This window comes from Chaetodon trifascialis, chromosome 2 (assembly GCF_039877785.1).
Source record: "Chaetodon trifascialis isolate fChaTrf1 chromosome 2, fChaTrf1.hap1, whole genome shotgun sequence".
Taxonomy (NCBI): domain Eukaryota; kingdom Metazoa; phylum Chordata; class Actinopteri; order Chaetodontiformes; family Chaetodontidae; genus Chaetodon; species Chaetodon trifascialis.
Window position 1 is genome coordinate 120,001 of NC_092057.1, and position 19,785 is coordinate 139,785.

General features: G+C 40.9%; 1 protein-coding gene across 1 annotated transcript in view; it reads right to left on the reverse strand.

Moving 5' to 3' along the window:
* Window positions 1–19,785, reverse strand: part of LOC139338871 (voltage-dependent T-type calcium channel subunit alpha-1I) — a 256,645-nt gene that overhangs the window by 35,349 nt on the left and 201,511 nt on the right. The window contains exons 25-29 of the mRNA XM_070974174.1: window positions 17,294–17,383; window positions 12,585–12,777; window positions 11,447–11,598; window positions 9,433–9,542; window positions 6,189–6,322 (exon numbers count right to left, since the gene is read on the reverse strand). Of these exons, the coding sequence (XP_070830275.1) occupies window positions 6,189–6,322; window positions 9,433–9,542; window positions 11,447–11,598; window positions 12,585–12,777; window positions 17,294–17,383 (679 nt within the window). The remainder of the gene's footprint in view (window positions 1–6,188; window positions 6,323–9,432; window positions 9,543–11,446; window positions 11,599–12,584; window positions 12,778–17,293; window positions 17,384–19,785) is intronic.

Below are 19,785 nucleotides of genomic sequence, written 5' to 3' on the forward strand. Positions count from 1 at the left end.
CATCTGTTTATTGACAGTGTTTAATTGTGTAAGATTTTGCTTCAACTGTGAACGACTGCTGAGAATGTTAGTGTGAAATAAAACAGTACACGTTGTTTTCAATAAAAAACACTTGCACAAAGCAAGCCTATCCACTTTTCCATGTTGATAAGAGCATTAAAATGATAATTCAAGGGACATTCAGAATAGATGAAAATGTGCGATTAATTTTCGATTAATCTCAAGTTAACTATGACATTCATGAGATTAATCGTGATTAAATCTTTTAATCGATTGACAGCACCGTCGTTCCAGATCACAGAGCTCCATTAGAGTCTCTTAAGGTGACACTTCTCGTTTTCCAGCCACTGTGGCAATATTCATTCATTCATTCATTCATTCAACCTTTATTTTAACTCAGAAAATACATTGAGGTAGAGACCTCATTTACAATGTAGCCGTGTAAAACAATAAAAACAAAAGCACTTAGACATGGAAAAAGCCAATGACATAAAAAAGCAATAAAAGCCATAGAAGAAGGACCCATTTAAAATAAATAAGATAAATAAAAGCAACAATGATGAGTAAAAACAGTAAAAATGCAAAAAATTAATCAAGTAAAACAGGAGCACCTAGAAGCAAAGTATGAATTAACTAAGGATTTAAATTGCCCTATGGATAAAAATGAGGAAAGCTTTAAATGGCTCTGCATGTTGTTCCATGTTGCAGGTGCGCAATATGAAAAACTGGACTTTCCAAGTTCAGTAAAAACAGCTGGCACCTGCAGTATGATCCAATCACTGGGCCGAGTATGATAAGAACCCACATTAAAAGAGAGCATAGAACTAATGTAAGAAGGTAAAAAAACCCATAAGAGCTTTATAAATAAATAAAACCCGGTGTCTTTCCTGTCTTACACTGAGAGAGGGCCACCCAACCTTAGTATACAGGTCACAGTGATGGGTGTCATAACTATCTCCAGTGATGAATCTCAAGGCCGAGTGATAAACAGAGTCCAGGGGCTTCAGAGTGGCAGCAGAGGCATGCATGTATAAAATATCACCATAATCTAAAACCGATAAAAAAGTTGCCTCAACAAGCATCTTTCTACAATGCAGCGGAAAGGAGGGTCTGTTTCTATAAAAGAAACCAAGGAAGACACAAGCTTGGAAACATGACACTTAAAGGTTAACTTTTCATCAATCCAAATACCAGAGTACTTATACTCTGTCACCCTTTCAATATTTACACCATTCCTGGTAGAGATGATGAAGCTGTCAGGAGTTATATTTTGTGATCTGGAGAACAACATAAATTTTGTTTTGTCTGCATTGAGAACCAGTTCATGATTATTGAGTGCAACTTGAACATCAGAAAAACATTTTTGGAGGGATTTTAAGGCGGAGTGTGCATCATTTGCAATGCAGTACAATATGGTGTTATCTGCATATAAATGAATATTACTCCCAATGACAACTGAGGTAATATCATTGATATAAAGCGAGAACAAAAGAGGCCCCAGGATGGAGCCTTGTGGGACACGTTTTGCTAACTGCACAAATTCAGATTTACTATCCCCAATACACACACACGCTGCTGTCTGTCGCTAAGGTAGCTCTGAAACCATTTAAAAGCCAAGTCATCAAACCTGAGACTGCGAAGTATTTTTAAGAGCAGTACATGATCCACTGTATCAAATGCTTTTGAAAGATCAATAAAAAGAGCTGCACAGTGTTTTTTCCTATCTAAGGCTGTAATAGTGTCATTTAAAACAAAGGTGGCTGCAGTAATATTGCTATGTCTTTCCATAAATCCTGATTGATGCATGCAAAAATGAAAGGTTAAAAATGTATGTAATATAGTTGACAAAAATTGGAGCAGCAACTTTTAGAAAGAAGGGGTCAAGTTTATCCTCTCCCACAGATGTCTTGGAATCCAAGGAAAGAAGTGCGTTAGCTACTTCATCGATAGAAAAAGGCTGCAGTGAAAAGCAAGGCGTAATATGGGCGGTGGGATCAATAGTAGAGAGTGGTGGTCCTGTATAAAAGTTGTCGAACAATTTACCAGCATATGCAAAATGATCATTAAAAGCAACACAAATCTCCCTGTGGTCTGATATAGAATACCCCTGTGCTGTGGTGAGAGGAGGGAATGAGACAGAAGACTTACGGTTAAAAGATTTTACTGCCTTCCAGAAATTCGCAGGATTAGAATAAGATTTTGGAATTAGATTTAAATAATAAACAGATTTAGCCTTTCTTATTACAGAAGTACATTTATTTCTCAGCTGTCTAAAAGAAAGTAAGTGACCAGAGTCCCCAGTACACCTGGCCAGGGCCCAGGCTTTATTTCTCTCCTTAATCAGAGAGGAAATTTCTGATGAAAACCAGGGGCTTGACCTATCCTGTATTCTATATTTTTTAAAGGGTGCATGCTTATTAACTATTAAGTTGAATGATTTACAGAAGTGGTCTAGAGCTTGATCAACATCTGACATTTTGGCAGTGTCATGAATATCACTTGTCAGAAGATCATTCAGGAACATTACTTCATCAAAATGTTTGAAGTTTCTTCTGGATACCATACGAGGACATTGTTTTCTTATTCTGGTATTCCTGATGCAGGCTACTGGACAGTGGTCACTAATGGCAAGTTCAAAAACTCCTGAGTCAGTAATTTTTTCTTTTCTGTTTGTTAAAATTAAGTCCAGAAGAGAAGACTTAGAGGAGTCCTTTAAGTTTGGCCTGGTAGGGTCAGTAATTAACTGTGAGAAATGAATGTTGTCACAGACTTCTTTTAAGTGCTCAGAGGCAGAGCTCAACCAATGTAAGTTAAAATCGCCGAGTACAATCAGCTCTGAATCTTTAAAAGTTGCCAAAAGGTCAGCTATCTCATTAATAGCAGAAGAGGGAGCAGTAGGTGGTTTGTATATACCAACCACAACAATAGAATTATTTTGTGCATAGACACTTTCAGTGCCAAGAGCTCAAAAGATTTGTGAACTGAGACTGCTTTCAGACAGTACAAGTAAAACGAGATCTTGAATAAATGGCCACACCTCCTCCTCTGGTATTTCTGTCTATTCTGAATAGGTTATAATCATCCAAGGCCACCTCAGGATCACTTACAATGCATCTTCCAAGTTTCAGATAAAATCACAATATCAGGATTTGTATGAGTTATTAAAATTTTCAGCTGATCCAGCTTCTCATGCTGAGTAATGCTCCTAATATTTAAGTGAATTAAACCCAGCCCTCTCCTATTCTTAAAATCTAAAGGAGTAAGGGATGGCAAGGAACAAATTCGGACTTCAGAGAAGCACTGAGTGGAGGAACTTGTATTGGTCTTGAAACCACCTGAGCACAAGGGGGAGCTGGTGAGACAGTACCTGATTGGGATGACAACAGTGGTGCGGAGAGGAGGTCGGACGGTGGTTGGTGACCGGTAATGACCTGTGATGAGCACACCTGGTCATTGAGGAGGTGGCAGGCCACAGTCAAACTGTCGGAGCATTTGAAACGAGTAAAATATGTTGTCCGTTAATATACGTGAACCCAGCCTGCTGGGATGGATATCATCTCTCCAGTAAAAGGAAGAACGATTCCAAAAGAGGTTAAAATTGTCAATAAAAACCATCCTGTGTGCTGCACTGGCAGACTGGAGCCATGTGTGAAGGCTAAGGATCCTGCTGAAACGGCCGATGCGTTGGCCCAGTGGGGGCAGAGGTCCGGAAATGAAAACACGCTTTCCACAGTCTTTCAGCGCGCAAAGGAGCCTGCTAAAAATCACGTTTTAAAATTTCAGAAGTCTGGTTGGAGACGTCGTTGTAGCCATCATGGATAACAACATTCCTGGTGCTGGGATACTTCGCCAGGAGGCTGGGAATTTTTGCCTGGATGTCAGCCACTTTAATACCAGGAAAAAACAATGTCTCAGCCGATCGTTTCCTGATGTGCCTCATAAACGAGTCGCCGATAACCAAGGTGACAGGAGACATAGTTTGCGGCGGAGGATGAGACTGTGCACCCGGTATGGGAGCAGATGAGGGAGCCGGGGTAAAATTCGGCCGTGCACGGTGAGGTGTGGGGCGGGTGGTTCGCCCGGGTCTGATGTCCGGGACAACTGGGAGCGGTGGAGATCTGCTGCATTCATTTAAAATTCTGGGAGGTGAAGAAGAGGAAGAAGAAGAAGAAGGCCCCAGGTTCCCAGCCAGCAGAGGAAATTTGTGTGAGTCCAGGATGTCATAGCAATTTTGTAGCTGGATGTCACAGGTTGTAGGAGTGCGAAGTGACAGCCTCTCCCTCCTTTTGTTTTCGCCGACAACCACCCAGGTGTCCGGGTGCGAAGGAGTGGAGCTGACTGGGGCCTTGGGTTTGGCCCCAAGCTGGAACCAGGAGTCCTCGGGAAAGGCAGGTGAAGCGCAAGCAGCGGCCGGGGCAGTAGCAGCGGTCTGCGTAGGGCCGAGGGCCAATAACCTCTTAAGGTTAAATACCCACTTGCGCCTCGCTTATATTCCATTGTAGCAGGGCAGATTTATATGCAATACTGCAGATACTGAAATTTGCAGTAGTTGTTGAATCTATGGGTCTTTGATTTTACACAGACTTAAACAATAGCAGACTTCCTATTTGCTGCCAACCATGATTGATTTTGCTGGTTGAAATGATGCCTATTGCTACCATTTGTAGATTTTATCAGCTATGGCTAGCAAACAACCTGTTGGTGATTTATTCATAAGACAAGGATGTAAAGAAGCAGCATTGTTTTTGTATTGCAGTGTAGAGATTAACCTTAGCATCACAGTAGCTTTATGCTTTCACTGTTTGTATTTTCAAAAGGTACGCTTTTACAAGAGAAAAAGGTTTGAAGATGATGAATAATTGATATCATACCGCCGTCTAACGCTACGTAACCTTTAAACCCACATTATCATACAGTTGACAATGCTCCTTGCCTTGCCGTAGAGAAATACAGTGCATGGAACTGCTTATTATGTTAAAACCATTCACCCAGTGTTGAATCTCTCCTTCTGTTGGGTGTGATTTCAAAATTTAGCCCCATGAAAGAAGTAGATGATTGAGAGCCGCGTTGACATTCTTTCCCACAGTCACACAAGTTAGTTAATATTCAGGCAGAGCGGTAAAAATGTTATGAGAGGAGAGGAAAGACTATAAGTCACCAGCAGCCCTCACACTCATCATCAAATACCTCACTTGCTTGTTAATTATCACTGTCTGCTGTTTAATCAGCATATTACCCATGGGTCCACTCAGCAGTCCCTGGGCAGTATTATGGAGGGCAGAGGGCGATGGTAAGAGGGCGAGGCTTAAGAGAGATTGATGTAATTAGCCTTTATCCTCTGCAGTGTGAAGTTAAGAGGAATTGCTGCAGCCCTGATAGCTAGTCCTATAATTTCCTCCTAATAATAAGAACAAAGGTGCTGAATCAGAGTCATATTAAAGAGGAGAGAGACTGACAGATAGAAGTGGAACATCAATTTTACCTTTATTCAGGGAGAATTAAGACAACAATGGGACTGTAAATGAGGTGTGAGAGGAAAACTTTTTTTTAATGCTTGAGTTGCAACGAGCCTCGCCTCCATCATAAATCCACCATGAGTTTTGTTGAAGTTTTATTTAGCCAAAAATTCTTCGTGTTAGCATACATTTTCACAGCAGTAAGTCCATGAACAGCAGCTTGGGCGTAGAAAAAAGAAATAATGTTCTCTCTAACTACCTGTAAGTGATTCTACTTTGCCACTTTTTCATTCACTGTGAAGCTCAATACTTCCGGCTAATGTTTCCCGTTAAATGTTTACAGCAAAGGCAGAGATTGAGTTTACTGACTGCTGCAACTCTTTTGATGCAAATTATTTGTGCAGGAAGTGCTGAGTTTCAGCAGCTTAACACTGACTGAAAAATGGCACAGTGGAAGCAACTGGAATCAGTCAGTAAAAGAGAGCAGTATGTTTATTTAACATGTTGTAAGTCAGTTAAATTAGTTGTGAATTAATTATATTGTTAATGTATCCTAATAAGTGGTGAACATAAAAGTGGTGTTGTGCATGCACACACAACAGCTTTAAGATATGAAAAATAGAGAAGAAGGTGACTAATATAAATCAATGAATGAACATGAATACCATGTTTGCATTTAAGAATTTGTCTGTGTGTGTGTGTGTGTGTGTGTGTGTGTGTGTGTGTGTGTACCTCGTGCTATCCTGAGAACCCTCATGATCCTGATGATGGTGGGATTGATGGGGAGGGAAGCGTTGATCTCAATCTCCTCCAGGGTGATGCCCATCACTGACAGCAGCACAATGGCCAGGTCCAACTGGTTCCACCTAAACACACACACACACACACACACACGCACACACACACACACACACACACACACACACACACACACACACACACACACACACACACACACACACACACACACACACACACACACACACACACACACACACACACACACACACACACAAAGTGGCAGTACATGGCTCAGGACTTCGTGGCTGCACACATCAGCATCTGTGTTATGTTAATTTTCCAATGAATATTAATCTTCTGCATCAACTTTATGCTTAATTTGCATGTTTCTCCTAACTTGGGTAATAGACCACCATTTCCTAAAGGCCTGCTCCTGTCATGAATATTTATGTTAATACTAGAAGAACAGCTTCAGTACTGTGCAGACCTTACAGCTGCAGAAACATTATTTCCTGATTGTCTCCTGCCATTTCAGGGCTGAGCAACAAGCCGCATGTTGAAATGCTTGGATGTGATCTTGGTCTAATCGGCATCGGATGCAGCTTTTTTATGAATACAGTGATTGTGTTTTTTGATGAGATACAGCACGTGTTTCAATCTTCATGGACTTGTTTAAAAGCTCACACTGGTCTGCACCTCACTGTCTGTAGGGTTCATTATCACAGCCAATATTTGTGTCAATATACTCTTCTGCACTTTTTTAATACCAGTTTATTTTCTGAGTATCACTACTTTTTAAAATATTGTGTCATTTTCTGTAAATATGCACTAAATACTACTAATTTCATTAATTCAGCTGAGTGAGTACTACATTATGATAGAGAGGGACCCACTCGATGTATTTGACCAGGCTGCAGCATCTGCAGAACTGTGCACAGCACACCATACTCTTATTACTGGTCTTGTCGACTGTATATTGCAGTTATTGCAATTCTAGGCCGAGCAGCCCACATAAACAACTTTTTAAAGTACAACACAGATTTCACCTGACCCAAGGCTATACTTTGTGAGATAGAGAAAGGAAAGTGAGGAAGACCTGTCAACTGTCAAAACTACCCTTGGTCAAACCCTCATTTAAGCCATACTGCAATGGAACCTCCTGGCAAGGAAGGCAGTTATACTTCCTTAAATACATGTCTGTCATTTTTAGTTTTTTAATCTAATGAAGTTTCTTTCATTTCTCACTCAGTTCAGTGCAAAATTGCAGCCCGCGGTATGTTCCTCCACAGTTAATATGTCTCGTCCTAGATAATATCTCAGTATCAGAGCAGCAGAACTGGCACACAACTGGCTCACAGGCTGTAAACATACACAAAACGGGGTTGCCTAATAAAACCAGGGTTTTCCAAAACCATACAAGTGTGATGGCACAAAAACACAAAGGGATAAAGAGGGAAAGGTAGAAATTACAGTGAAAGACAGAGGGAATAACATGACTGAAACTCTTTCTGAGGAAGGGACAGAGAGACAGAAACAGTGAGACAGGCAAAGAGCATTAAGCTAGCTCGGAAGATATATTTTGCAAAGGACGGGGGCAGAAATAACCACTAGCAATTTCCTCCAGCACGCCCACAATTCTAAAAATGGATCGGAAGCTGCAATAATAAAATCTACATAGTACGGTATCTCAACCAATATTCACCAACACCATCACAGCTGCTCCATAAGCCTGTGCACATGGCAGGGAGAGGACCAACTTATTGCATTATCACGGGGTTGGGAGTAGATATTGAAATCTATTAAAATTCAAGCAGTTCTGCACCTGTACAGCCTGAATGTGAGACATTTACTTAGTCTAAAACACAGGAAAACCAGCATTTATAGGTGTTATTTTTAATATTTAATTATTGGAGGCAAGGTGGAACGGTGGAAAAACTGTGGCCTCACAGCTAGAAGGTCCCGGGTTTGATTCCCACCGGGCGCATGTCCTCCACCATTCCATCGGTGCCTGCTGCTCGAGGACAGGGGCCTTTCTGTGTGGAGTTTGCATGTTCTCCCTGTGTTCACCTGGGGTTTCCTCCTTAAAAACCCCACTAAAAACGTGCAAGAACATCACCACCTGACCAATGGTGAAAAAGGAAACTGAGTCCCCGGGCGGCGGTCTGGTCTGCCACTGAGGAAGGACGACCAGGATGGGTTAAACACGGAGGACAAATTTCACCAATTGCATGGCGTGTCGCATGTATGTTGTGTGACAAATAAAGACAAATATTGTGTGTGACAAATACGTTGTCCCTCTGATTCTTCCTCTTTTCTTTTTCAGTGGTACTACATGCAGCTCAGTCAGCTCAGCTAAGTGATCACCACTTTGTTGAGGAGCACTGTAACGTGCAGAGAGAAAATCAGATATTTCAAAACCTTGATGTAATCATTCCCTTTCATCACGCTTTAACAATCTTTCGCGTTATCAGAGATCACAGTGCGTTCATAAACAAATCACTTTCATTATCCATCCATCTGAAGAACCAACCCTGTCTCCTAATAATTAGGTTTATACACGACTAATTTGAACACCCAATACCTTTTTACAGAAATGTTACAAGGAGTATATTTTCTGTCAACATGAGGAAAGTTACAAAATGTTGATGCCAAATGCACCTGCAATATGTTCACTGGCAATGCTTTTCATTTGTGTTCACACATCATCCAGTTTCACAATGCAATATTTGCTGTCCTCTTATGGTTATGATTGAACACTCTCAGCAGTGAATGCCAAAACATGACAAGTCAACACTGTTAACCGAAACCATGATCTTTGCATATATTGAAGTTCTTCGGTTGCCTAAATTCATGGACTAAGGATGAGTATCAGAAAATTGTTTGTGTTGCATAATCTGCAATACAAATGATCAGACAAACATAATTTCCAGGTGATAGGGTTGATGGAGCAGTAGTTCCACTCTGACTGTCTCGAGATTCATCGTTAGAGACGCTGAAGGATTTAAGTTTGACTCTCCTTGAAAATGTGATTTTGTTTTGTCTGTCAATTCTCAGAGCTCATGTCCATAAAGTAGAAGACAGTTGTAACATAGTACATTTAAGATTAAAGTATATAGATAATAAGTGGTGGGTTAAGTGTGCAAGGATTGTGCTAGCAAAGGTATTAGAAGTTCCATAAACCTCTTCAATACAAGTACATACAGTCTCAGTACAGCTGGGAGTCTTCTCTTTGTACCTGTCCTTGAAGAAGCGTCTAAAGCCGAAGGCCACCAGCTTCAGAGAGGCTTCAATCACGAAGGTGGAGGTGAAGAAGTAGTTGCAGTACTTGAGTGTAGTCTCCAGAGACTGAGGAAGAACAGGGGACAGAGATAAGAAAGCAGGAATGATAGACGGTGAATTTTCTCTGTCTCCATCTCTGCTCTTAATGAACTATCCTTTGTTTTACCACATTTTGGAGCAGAATCCCTTTTTTGTCCACAGTCCACTGTATTAAAGAGCATTTGTATGTCAAGAGATGAGGAGAGAAGATAACATAAGTAGGGACGAGCCATGTTGTTCGGTGAATCTGCTCTGTCAATGTGAGAAAAGTATTTGCCAATGAATCTCTTTTAATAGAACAGAGCTTAATTGAGATGGACAACTACATTATGTCAGACTCTGGGGAGGAAGAGAGAACTTTTTTTTTCACCACACTGGTATCAATGATTGTGAGACCCAAAATGCACATCAAACCTGATTATCATTGCAGCCCAATCAAGAAAGGACAAAAGCTATGTGGTAATCTAACAAACACAACCGGCATGTGCATCCATCTGAAGAGTTTACACATGGTCTGCTGATGTTCTTCAGTCCCTTCTACAGCCTGCAGCCAATCCAAAATGCCTTTATTTTGTTTTTATACAAATTAAAGTGAGATATGTGTTAATTACTGAGCTTTAAGGGTGCTAGCAAGTAGAATATTTTACCTCAAAAAGAGCTAAGCTAACTGTTTTCTGTCTTCATGCTAAGCTAAACAAACTGGCTGCTGGCTGTAGCTTTGTCATTAGTGCAGACATGGGAGCCACACCAATGTTGTAATCTAACATTGACAAGAATAAGTTGTAATAATGTTGAACTATTTCTTTAATTAGCTGAACATACTTTAGCTAAACAAAGTAGACTGTAGACTGTTTTCTTTTTGGATTACTGCAGGTGTAGAATTCTTTCAAAGCAGAAAAAATGAGTCTATAGTATGTATCTAATAGTTTCTTAGAGCCCTGAGACACATTAGAGCAAACTTTTAACAACAGCAGTGTTTTAGCTAGTTATCTTACTATGCTGTTTTCATTGGGCTTCAGTCCAGTGTTACATCGCTAATAAAACCTGCAGTCTTTGACTGTAGCCTGACATGTGGGCGGCAGCTTTGAACATCACCGGTAGCTCAAATAGTTGCTAAAGTGTCAGCATTGATAAAAGCTGGCTTAAACAGGTAAAGATAGCTGAAAATAATGAGCTGTGTAAGTTGTCTGCATGCAGCTTGCCACCGCTAATATGTTCCACCTCCAGCTCAAGCATAATGTTGTTAAAGATCAGCGAAGTTCAGTTTGACACTGAGGCCCAGCAGAAAATTTTGAGGAGAAACAATGAGCACATTATCATTCTTTAAAAAAAGAGTTTCTCCTCCACCTTTTGTTTTCTGAAGTGGATTCTTCTAGTTCTTCCTGCAGAGAATTAATAATTATACATGAAATAAGTTCTAATTTTATTTCAATGTTCTGGAGGTAGTAGGGGATGTCATCTACACTTAATCACTGTATGATTTATCATACTGTATCTGGTGGCACAGTTGCTAAGATGTGGGCTCATGCAGAACTTAAGACGCATTTTCCAGTGAGGACAGCAAAAAGCATCAGAATCAGGATGTAGCTGTGTGTTTGACTGCTGTCAAACTACAAGCCTGCTTTCTTTCTTTTTTTCATCTCAAACTTCTTTTTCTGAGAAAGATTTTTACATGACTAATACTCCAATCTGCCAGACTGTTTGTATTCCAGCACGTGGATGAATGTTTGGGTTGTTGGCTGTTTTTGCTGCTGATTCAGAGCAGCAGGTTGGCAGACTGCCTCTGGGAGTGCCCACTTAAAAAAAAAAACTCTGCCCAGATGGTGCATCACCACCTACTCAGAAGCCCTTGAACAAGTCTGCTGTATCTGTCTCACTCTAATACCCACGCCCCGACCATCCCCCCCATCCCCATCGAGAAGCGTGGTCACCTGTGGCTGGCTGTAGTGTTCCAGAGACATGGTGATGACATTGATACAGATGATGAAGGTGATGACCAGGTCCAGGTAGTGGCTGGTGCACAGAGTGTGGATAGCCAGTCGGGCTGGACCATATGACGCATAGTAGGGCAGCTTCTGGGCCTCTGGAGAGAGAGAAGGCAAAGAAGAAAGAGACAGAGGAAGGGAAAAAGGAAAACAAGGGAAGGAAGGATGGAGAGAAAAAATGTTTATGAAAGCACAGAGAGATGGAAAAACAGGAGTAGGGGGAGATGAATGGGGAAGTGAAAGCAAAGAATCAGAGGAAACACAAAAAGACAGGAATAAGAGGAAAAATGAACAAAACAAGGGGAGGAAATGAAGAACACAAAGGAAAAGGGCAAATGAAAATTAGATATGGAAAAGAGAAACCGATATTTGATTTAAATAATAATAATAAGGGTGGAGGAGAAGCAGAAAAAGAACGATTCATTTAGACCGAAAGAGATGAAAAAGGAGGGACAAAGCAGATGAAGAAACAGCAGAGCAGTAGATAAAACTAAGACAATGTAAGGAGAAAGTTTGATAAATGGAGCGGGAGGCTAAGTAGTTTGAAATGAATTGAAATAATGACTCAGTAAGAGTCAAATCTTTGAGCATGTGTAATATAAAACATCAAATTAAAAGTCTTGGACATTTGCCATTTGGATTGCAGTGTCTTTCCAAAGCTTTGAGTCAAGGATGACTTCTTGTTTTACTGCTGGATGAGAGCAGAAATTGTTGTTAATATATTTGTATATTGTATTTTATTCTTTTCCTGTTTTCCTCTTCGTGCCTCTTCTGCTCTTGATTCATCAATTCCCTCCATTCTCATGAGGCTATTCCTCTTTTCCACGAGGGTTGCATCTCTCCATCGAACATTCATCCCTCCACTCCTTATTTGCTCTCCTCTTCAACACCTGAGTGCATATTTGCCCACCTCCCTCCCTCCCTCCCATCTATACTTATTTCCCTTGACTCCTTCCATCCATTCTCCTTTTCACCTCCTCTTTGCTTCCTCCTTTCCCAACTTTACATTCCATTTTTCTTCCTAATCCTCCTCTTCTTCAAAGCCTCTAGTCCTCCCTTTTTGCTTTTCTCCCCTGGGTCTTACTTCTCCTCTTCTTCTCCATGCGACGCTGGCGTTTCTCCTCTCGCCTCCTGGCCTCCTCCACCTCCTGGTGCTGGCGGCACTTGTGGAAATTCTCCACCACTACGCCCACGAACATGTTGAGGACGAAGAAGCTGACAATCAGGAGGAAGGAGATGAAGTAGAGCAGCATCCATGGGTTGTTGTTAGTCAACGGCTAGAGGAGAGGAAGAGTTGGGAGAACAAAGTCAAGAGGAAGGAGAGGAGAACAGAGAAAAGGAGATGAAACAATGGCCTACTGGGAAAATGGTTGAGTAGCTAAAGGGGAGATAAAATGGAGGCCTGGCAGAAGTCTACTGGGAAAGAAAATGGTGATAGAGTGATGAGACAGAGAGGAAAAAACAAGCAGGGTAACTAGGAGAAGCAGAAAAGGGAAGAAAGGATAATGGAGAAGAGGAAAAACTGATGAAAATATCTGAAAGTAAAGAGAAAACAGACAAGTGGATGTAAAAGATGTCTGTGGCAGAGTGGGTCAGAAACATTGAAGAAGCCTGGAGGAAGTTCGAGGTAACAACAGCCACCACCAGAAACCTCCAAGCCAACAACAGCATCTTCATCTTATTTAATGGCACTCAGTGGAGGGTGGACGTGAAGAAGCAGAAGTTAGTTATTGATCTTCAACTTATAAAAGTGAAATATTAGTAGACCACAAAAACAACTCAACGTGGTTGTGTCAGGGATATTCAATATGTTTTTTTCATGTCTTCATTAGATAAACAGGCCTGAAAATATAACAGGAAATGAATGAAGAGAGAGAAGTAGTTGCAGTTCATACACACTGACCTATTTCCATTTCAATATAAAGGCAGCCTTCAGATGCTGAGCCCTTTAAATCTGAGTTAATACAAAAAAACCCTTAACACAAACACAATGCACTGAAAACAGTGATTAACCGAGAGACTAACACTGCAGAGTTGTAGCATTTCTTTTGTTGTATAATGTGTAAGCAGAGTTTCCACACTGAAAAAAATTTAAAGTGAAATTTACTTGAGAAAACCTAGGAAAGTTTTTGCACTTAGAAATTGTAAGTAAATTCAACGAGGGCAATCAAGTAAATTTTACTTGATGATATAAGTTTCTTTTACTAGCAAACCTCAGATAATTTCCTGATGATTATTAATACGGTCATTGAATTTTACTCTCTCCCTCTTTGTAAGTTTTACTTAGAAATCTCACCTAAAATCAAAGGCTTTTCAATGTAATTTTTAAATACTTTTTCTAACTTTTATTTATGGACTATATTTAAGCAACATTTTACATAATTTTTCTGCAGTTTAAATTGCATAAATTTCTTCTTAATGTTTTTGTTTATTGAAACAATGACTTTAAAAAAAATGAAGCAAATGTTTAATTTAACAACACCTTTATTTTTCTTAAGTGAGTTAATAAAACATTTTCCAACACGTTTGCATGACAAAACAACAACAAGGTATAGTTCACCCTTTTTGTTATTATTTACTCACCTCTTAGTCCATAGGATTGGTGAAGTTTTGTTAACATCCGTGTTCTTCTGTGAGTTTGAGAGACGTTTTTTCCACTAAGCCTGCAGTGAGCGGAATCTTAGCTTCAAATCAGCTTCACGTCAAATACAGCAAACAAAGCCAAAATACAATTTTGAGATGTTTGGATTTATCAGAGCATCTAGGAATGCGTGAGCTGCAGGACACTTGGATTACTTCAGATGAGCAGTATGGAGACATTTTTTTGATTCATGACATATTTTTTGGACGTTTGAAGCCCAGGTGCCGTTCACTGCAGTTTTGTGAGAAATGGCAAACTCCCAGAAGAGCATGAATGTTGACAAAACTTCAGTCCTTCTATCAGTATTGAGGCGAGTAGATGATGACAGAAATTTCATCTTAGGGTGGTAAAATGGGTCTGAGGTAGCTTGTTAAAGGCACAAGGACAAGTTCAGGAACTGTTTGCATATGTAGCCTGAAGAGCAGGAGAACTTTCCTGATGGAGGCTGTAAAATATCCAATCAATAAGGCATCATACTCGAAGTTACTTTAATGCCAGGGATAATGGAGAAGCAGCATTTCTGGGGCTATGTTCATATCACTAGAATAGATATAACATCAGATTGTCCTTTCAGCTTTTGTATATATCACATTTTATGCAGTGCAACATACACTTCAAAATTCAAAATATATATTCTGTGATGATGGTAAACCTCTTACAACTTAAGAAAAGCAAAGCACTACACACCTTTTTTTACCTGAATAGCCAGATGGCTTTGCTTGCCACAGCTTGCTGTAGCTGCTGAGAGGACAGCAGTAATGATACAGAATCAAAATTTAAACAGTGTAAACGGAATCAGAATAGAGAACAATGAGGCTTCAGATCTAAAGATATAAAACAGATATATAAAAAGACGTTAGCTGGTTAGCTAGCAGCCCGTCCTCCTGCTATCTCTCTCCCGTGCGGGCGGACCTACACACACACAAACACTGGCGTATGGACACGTCGCGCAACTCGCGCTGGACCGCTAATAAACGCTAAATGCACTAAATCGCGCTACTGGTACAGTATTCAAATTACCGCGATCCGTTACATATACAAGAAAAACCCTGAATGACTTACCTTCAAGATGATTTAGCCGCTCCTTCCTCCATTGAACCTGACTGCCGTTGTCGTCTTCTTGTATTTTGGCGGGTAACGAAGCGCATGCGTCCTGTATGCGCATCACAAGGCGCATGCGCGAATTCAAAATACGCAACGCTAGTAAACTTACTTGGTATTTCTAGGTTCATGTGCAATGGCTATGAAACCTTTGAATATTATGTGAAAATACATCGTAAAAATTACTCTTCCCACACAGTTTATTTATGACATGAATGACATATGTAGTTTTTACTTGAATAATTCCAGCTCTCATTGAAACTTACAATTAGAAAGTAAAAACTGTGTCAGTTAACCTAATAAATATTACTACACCACAAAATCATTTTTTTCAGTGCACAAGATTTCTATGTTTTGATATTGACACTAATAACTGCAATATAACGGCCCAGCCTTGCTAGCACTCACCACTGAGCATGTGTCAGATGGTCCAGGGTTTAAACACAGAATGGAGTTTATGTATCCCTCCCACGCCTGCTTTGAGTTCAGGATACACATTTAAAGCAGATCTATAAGTATGACTTTTTCAGAAATGCTTTTCAGTATTAGTAAAGATACAAAAATCCTAAGGCTGATGAGGAAATATAATCATATCTGACAGGTGATGTTTGAATATCAGGTCATTCTCTGCTAAATTCTGCATTACTTTATCACTGTTATAAATATAATAACCAGAGAGTGTCAGGAGCTCATCCAATTCTGTCCAGTTTTGAGACATTTGAAATATTAATACCAGCCTCTCACAGTCTTCCAATTAACCAAGCCACATTGCAGCCAGAACAGCCCAAAAATCATGGAGCAGCTGCTGGTGAAAAGGATGACAGGGGATCAGAGGAAAAGGCAGGAAAGAGAGACGGTGTGAAGAGACCGGGATGATTGGGTACAGAGGTAGTTATTACAGGGAGTCATTACAAAACAAAAATCAAGTTCGGGTGCAGTAAAACCGGAGATGAGAGTCAGATTTTCAATTTGAAGGAGCGTTTAGTGTTGAAGGCGCAGGGTGGAGTGCAAATGGGATTAGTCATTCAGAGCCATGTTGGACTGCAGGGAGGTATCTCCCTGAGGCAGAGACTGATTCATCCAGAATGATGCCCTTTCTTTAATAGATTCCCTAATAGATTTTCAAATAAAACCAATTCTAAAGGGAGTCTGTTCACTTTCTAGACACTTCAGAAGACTAGTTTGCATCATGTCATTGGACTGTGATGCCGTGTGTGAATGTGCACGTGATTTGTGAGTTTTAAGGGAAGTTTACTGAAATTCAAAACTTCTCTGAAGCACTCCATTATGCACACAACACTGTATTTTACAATCACTAAAACCATTCTCAATGTTGTTTCAGTGCACTGAGGCCTCTTTGTTCTTGAGCCCACACCGAGGCAGTTTGGACGAGTCTAGCTGAGATGCATGGATCCAACCCTGGAAACCAGGCGCTCCCCTCACCCACCCAAGGAAGTGACCGCAGTTTTTCTAATCTGGGCAGCGTAGCTCTGTTTTAAGCTTCACGTTTGATGGTATGATGGAACATGATATCATCGGACAGGTTGCTGCAGAATCCACAATTCTATGAATAGTGCTCTGAAATGATATAAGGGGATCTGAGTTGATCCTTACTCAAAACCTAATTTTCCTTTTCAGGGTGTCTGGGCTCATTATTATGTCATATTTTAATGATACTGATCAAATATGAGATAACAGTGGACACTTTGAGACAGTCTCTTCTGGATGGACTGTGTTACACTCAATAGTTGCATCAAGGATGAACAAGGAGTTCAAACGCAGCCTTATTTGTCATCTCTGCACAGCTTACCAGTCACAGCAGGAAGTGGGTGTGCATGCTGGATTGTCAGTTTCAGAAGATTAAAGAAAATAACAGAAACAGACCCCTACAATCCGACATTGGGAAAGAGTTTACTGTATGGACCGATGATCAGGATGCTGACACATACTTACTGTGTGTTGTGCATCAGCGTAATTATACAAGTTTTTTTTTGTTTTGTTTTTTTTTTACCAGTGCAGTGTATTTGCCTGCAGTTTTTCTTTGTTATTACCTGCTGGTCTATTCCCACTGCATCCAGTCCATGGTACATGATGTTGACCCAGCCATCTTTTGAGGCCAGCACAAAAAGGGACATTAGAGCCTGCAGGACACACACACACACACACACACACACACACACACACACACACACACACACACACACACACACACACACACACACACACCTTTAGATCTGGATGATGCTGCTGATAATCGTCATTCCAATACAATGACAAAATAACAACATAACAATTCATAAATACACATTTTACTTCATACTCAAAACTGCTTAAATTGTGTCGTTGAGCATTTGTTGACAGCATGGGAACTGGTCTCCGGGCCATGTGTATGCTTGGTCTGCCAGACTGTTTGATCAGGCCCACGAGACAATTCGTAAATATAAAAAAATCTACTAGACAGCAATTACTTTTTTCTGTGATAGAAAAGTAGACTAACTTCCTACTTGACTAACTTCCTACTTGACTCCTCCTACTCCTCTGGTTGCTGGTTAGGTGGCACAGTGAGACGATGGAAACACTGTCGCCTCACAGCTAGAAAGTCCCGGTTCGATTCCCGCTGTGGGCGCTGGTGGCGTGTCCTCCACCATGCCTTCGGTGCCTGCTGCTTGAGCAAAAAAAAAAGGGCCTTTCTGTGTGGAATTTGCATGTTCTCCCCGTGTTCACCAGGGGTATCCTCCATAAAAATACCCCCACTAAAAGCAAGAAGATCACCACCTGACCAATGGTGATGACAAAGGAACTGGTCCCTGGGCGCCGGTCAGCTGGCAGCCCACCGCTCCTGGTCTGCCGTGGAGGAAGGAATGACCAAGGATGGGTTAAAAGCGGAGAAAGAATTTCACATATGCATGGCATGTGCAGTTCCCCCCCCTAAATCCGCATGTTGTGTTAATTGTGACTAATAAAGGATTTCTTCCTCTTCTTCTTCTTCTTCTTTCTGTCTAGGCTCGTGATTTCCCATCTTGTTTTCTGTGTTTATTTTAATTTTCCTGAAACTAGAAAGTTTTCATTTTTGGCTGAATTGGACATCTAAAGACATATTTTATGGACAAATATTTCAAAGTTGTGGATGACCATTGCGACTTCTGATATTTCACGGATACACTCTGCTCTGGCCTACTGACAGAAAAAGCCTGCTGGCAGCTAAACCTAACTAGCACCAAGATGCCTCCTCTCTCCACAGATGGCCTCTGCAAACTTCTGCAGCAGGTTGCAGTGTTGAAAACTAAAGTTCAGCATCTGGAAATAAACGCAGAAGTGAATGGACCTTGTGGAAATGACAGCACTTTGCCGCTGACTCAAAACATTGGACTGGAGAATGCTAACATACAGCTAATTAGCTCTGATACAGCTCCCACAAAACTAAAGGGCTGTGTACCGGGTAATAAATCTGCCAGTATCAGTCCGCTCTGGAATGCTCTTGGGGCAAAGCCCAAGAGTAAATCAGCTGATATGGGGAGACGTCCAACAGGTAGAACCCAGCACCCAGAGATCTGTGATGCGACAGGCTGGCCTGCGTTATCATCCTCCTCAACACCTGACCACAGTAAGACACAGCCGTGGATAAAAGCTAAAGGGAAGATGAGCAACAAAGCTCCCAAACCTGCATGTTACAGCTGCCACCATTCTTGGGGGTGTTTGTGTGTGTTTGTGTGTGTGTTCTTGTGCCCTGTGTGTATGTGAATGGAAACAGGACTCCTCCTCCAGAAGAGGATGGTGAATGGGGAGGAGCCAGCCAGTGTCCAATCCCCTGCAAGCAGTTATCTCCTGCCGGCTACAAGAGACGTCTCAGCCTGGCAGTCTGCGGCTGGCATCTTCGGTGACCAGTCCTCAGCACAAGAGAGACTCGATCATTTTGCGACAGATTTGTCATAGTTCAACTGTTTGTATTGTTTTTTCAAGGGGGGGGACTGATTTGTACACACTTAGATATATTGTTTGTTAGCCTCCATAGGCTTAGGGGTGCTTTTTCCCTTTGTATTTTGGTTCTCGTTTTTTTTTTTTTTTTTTTCATCTGAGGCCTCATTTAGGAGGGTTTTATCTCCATTTTGTTTTCAGTTTGGTTTAGGCAAGCTCTTCCTTTTGAAGAGTTCTCTTTTGGTTACAATTAGTTAAGCTCTCATTTTTGGAGAGTCTCTTTTGGTTTTGATTATTTCATTTGTTTGAAAAGCACCCACCGCTCTCTTCGTTGTCTTGACCTTTTGCCTTTTTGTATTAAAACAATTTACAGCACTTTGATTTAAATAAATAACTAATTTCAACCGTTTCCATCCGGTTGGTTTTTTTTTTTTTTTGTTACTTCCTTTCCCTAGAGAGCTGGGTTGTAACACAGCTAGGAAGTCAGAAGATAGAAAGCTACAAGAAAAGCTACTGACTGGTCCTGAGACTCTGGTTGTTGGTGATTCTACTATTAAAAATGTGGGAAGCATGTACAGCAGAAACACAAAAGTGCTGTGCTTTCCTGATGATACAGTCTCCAACATGA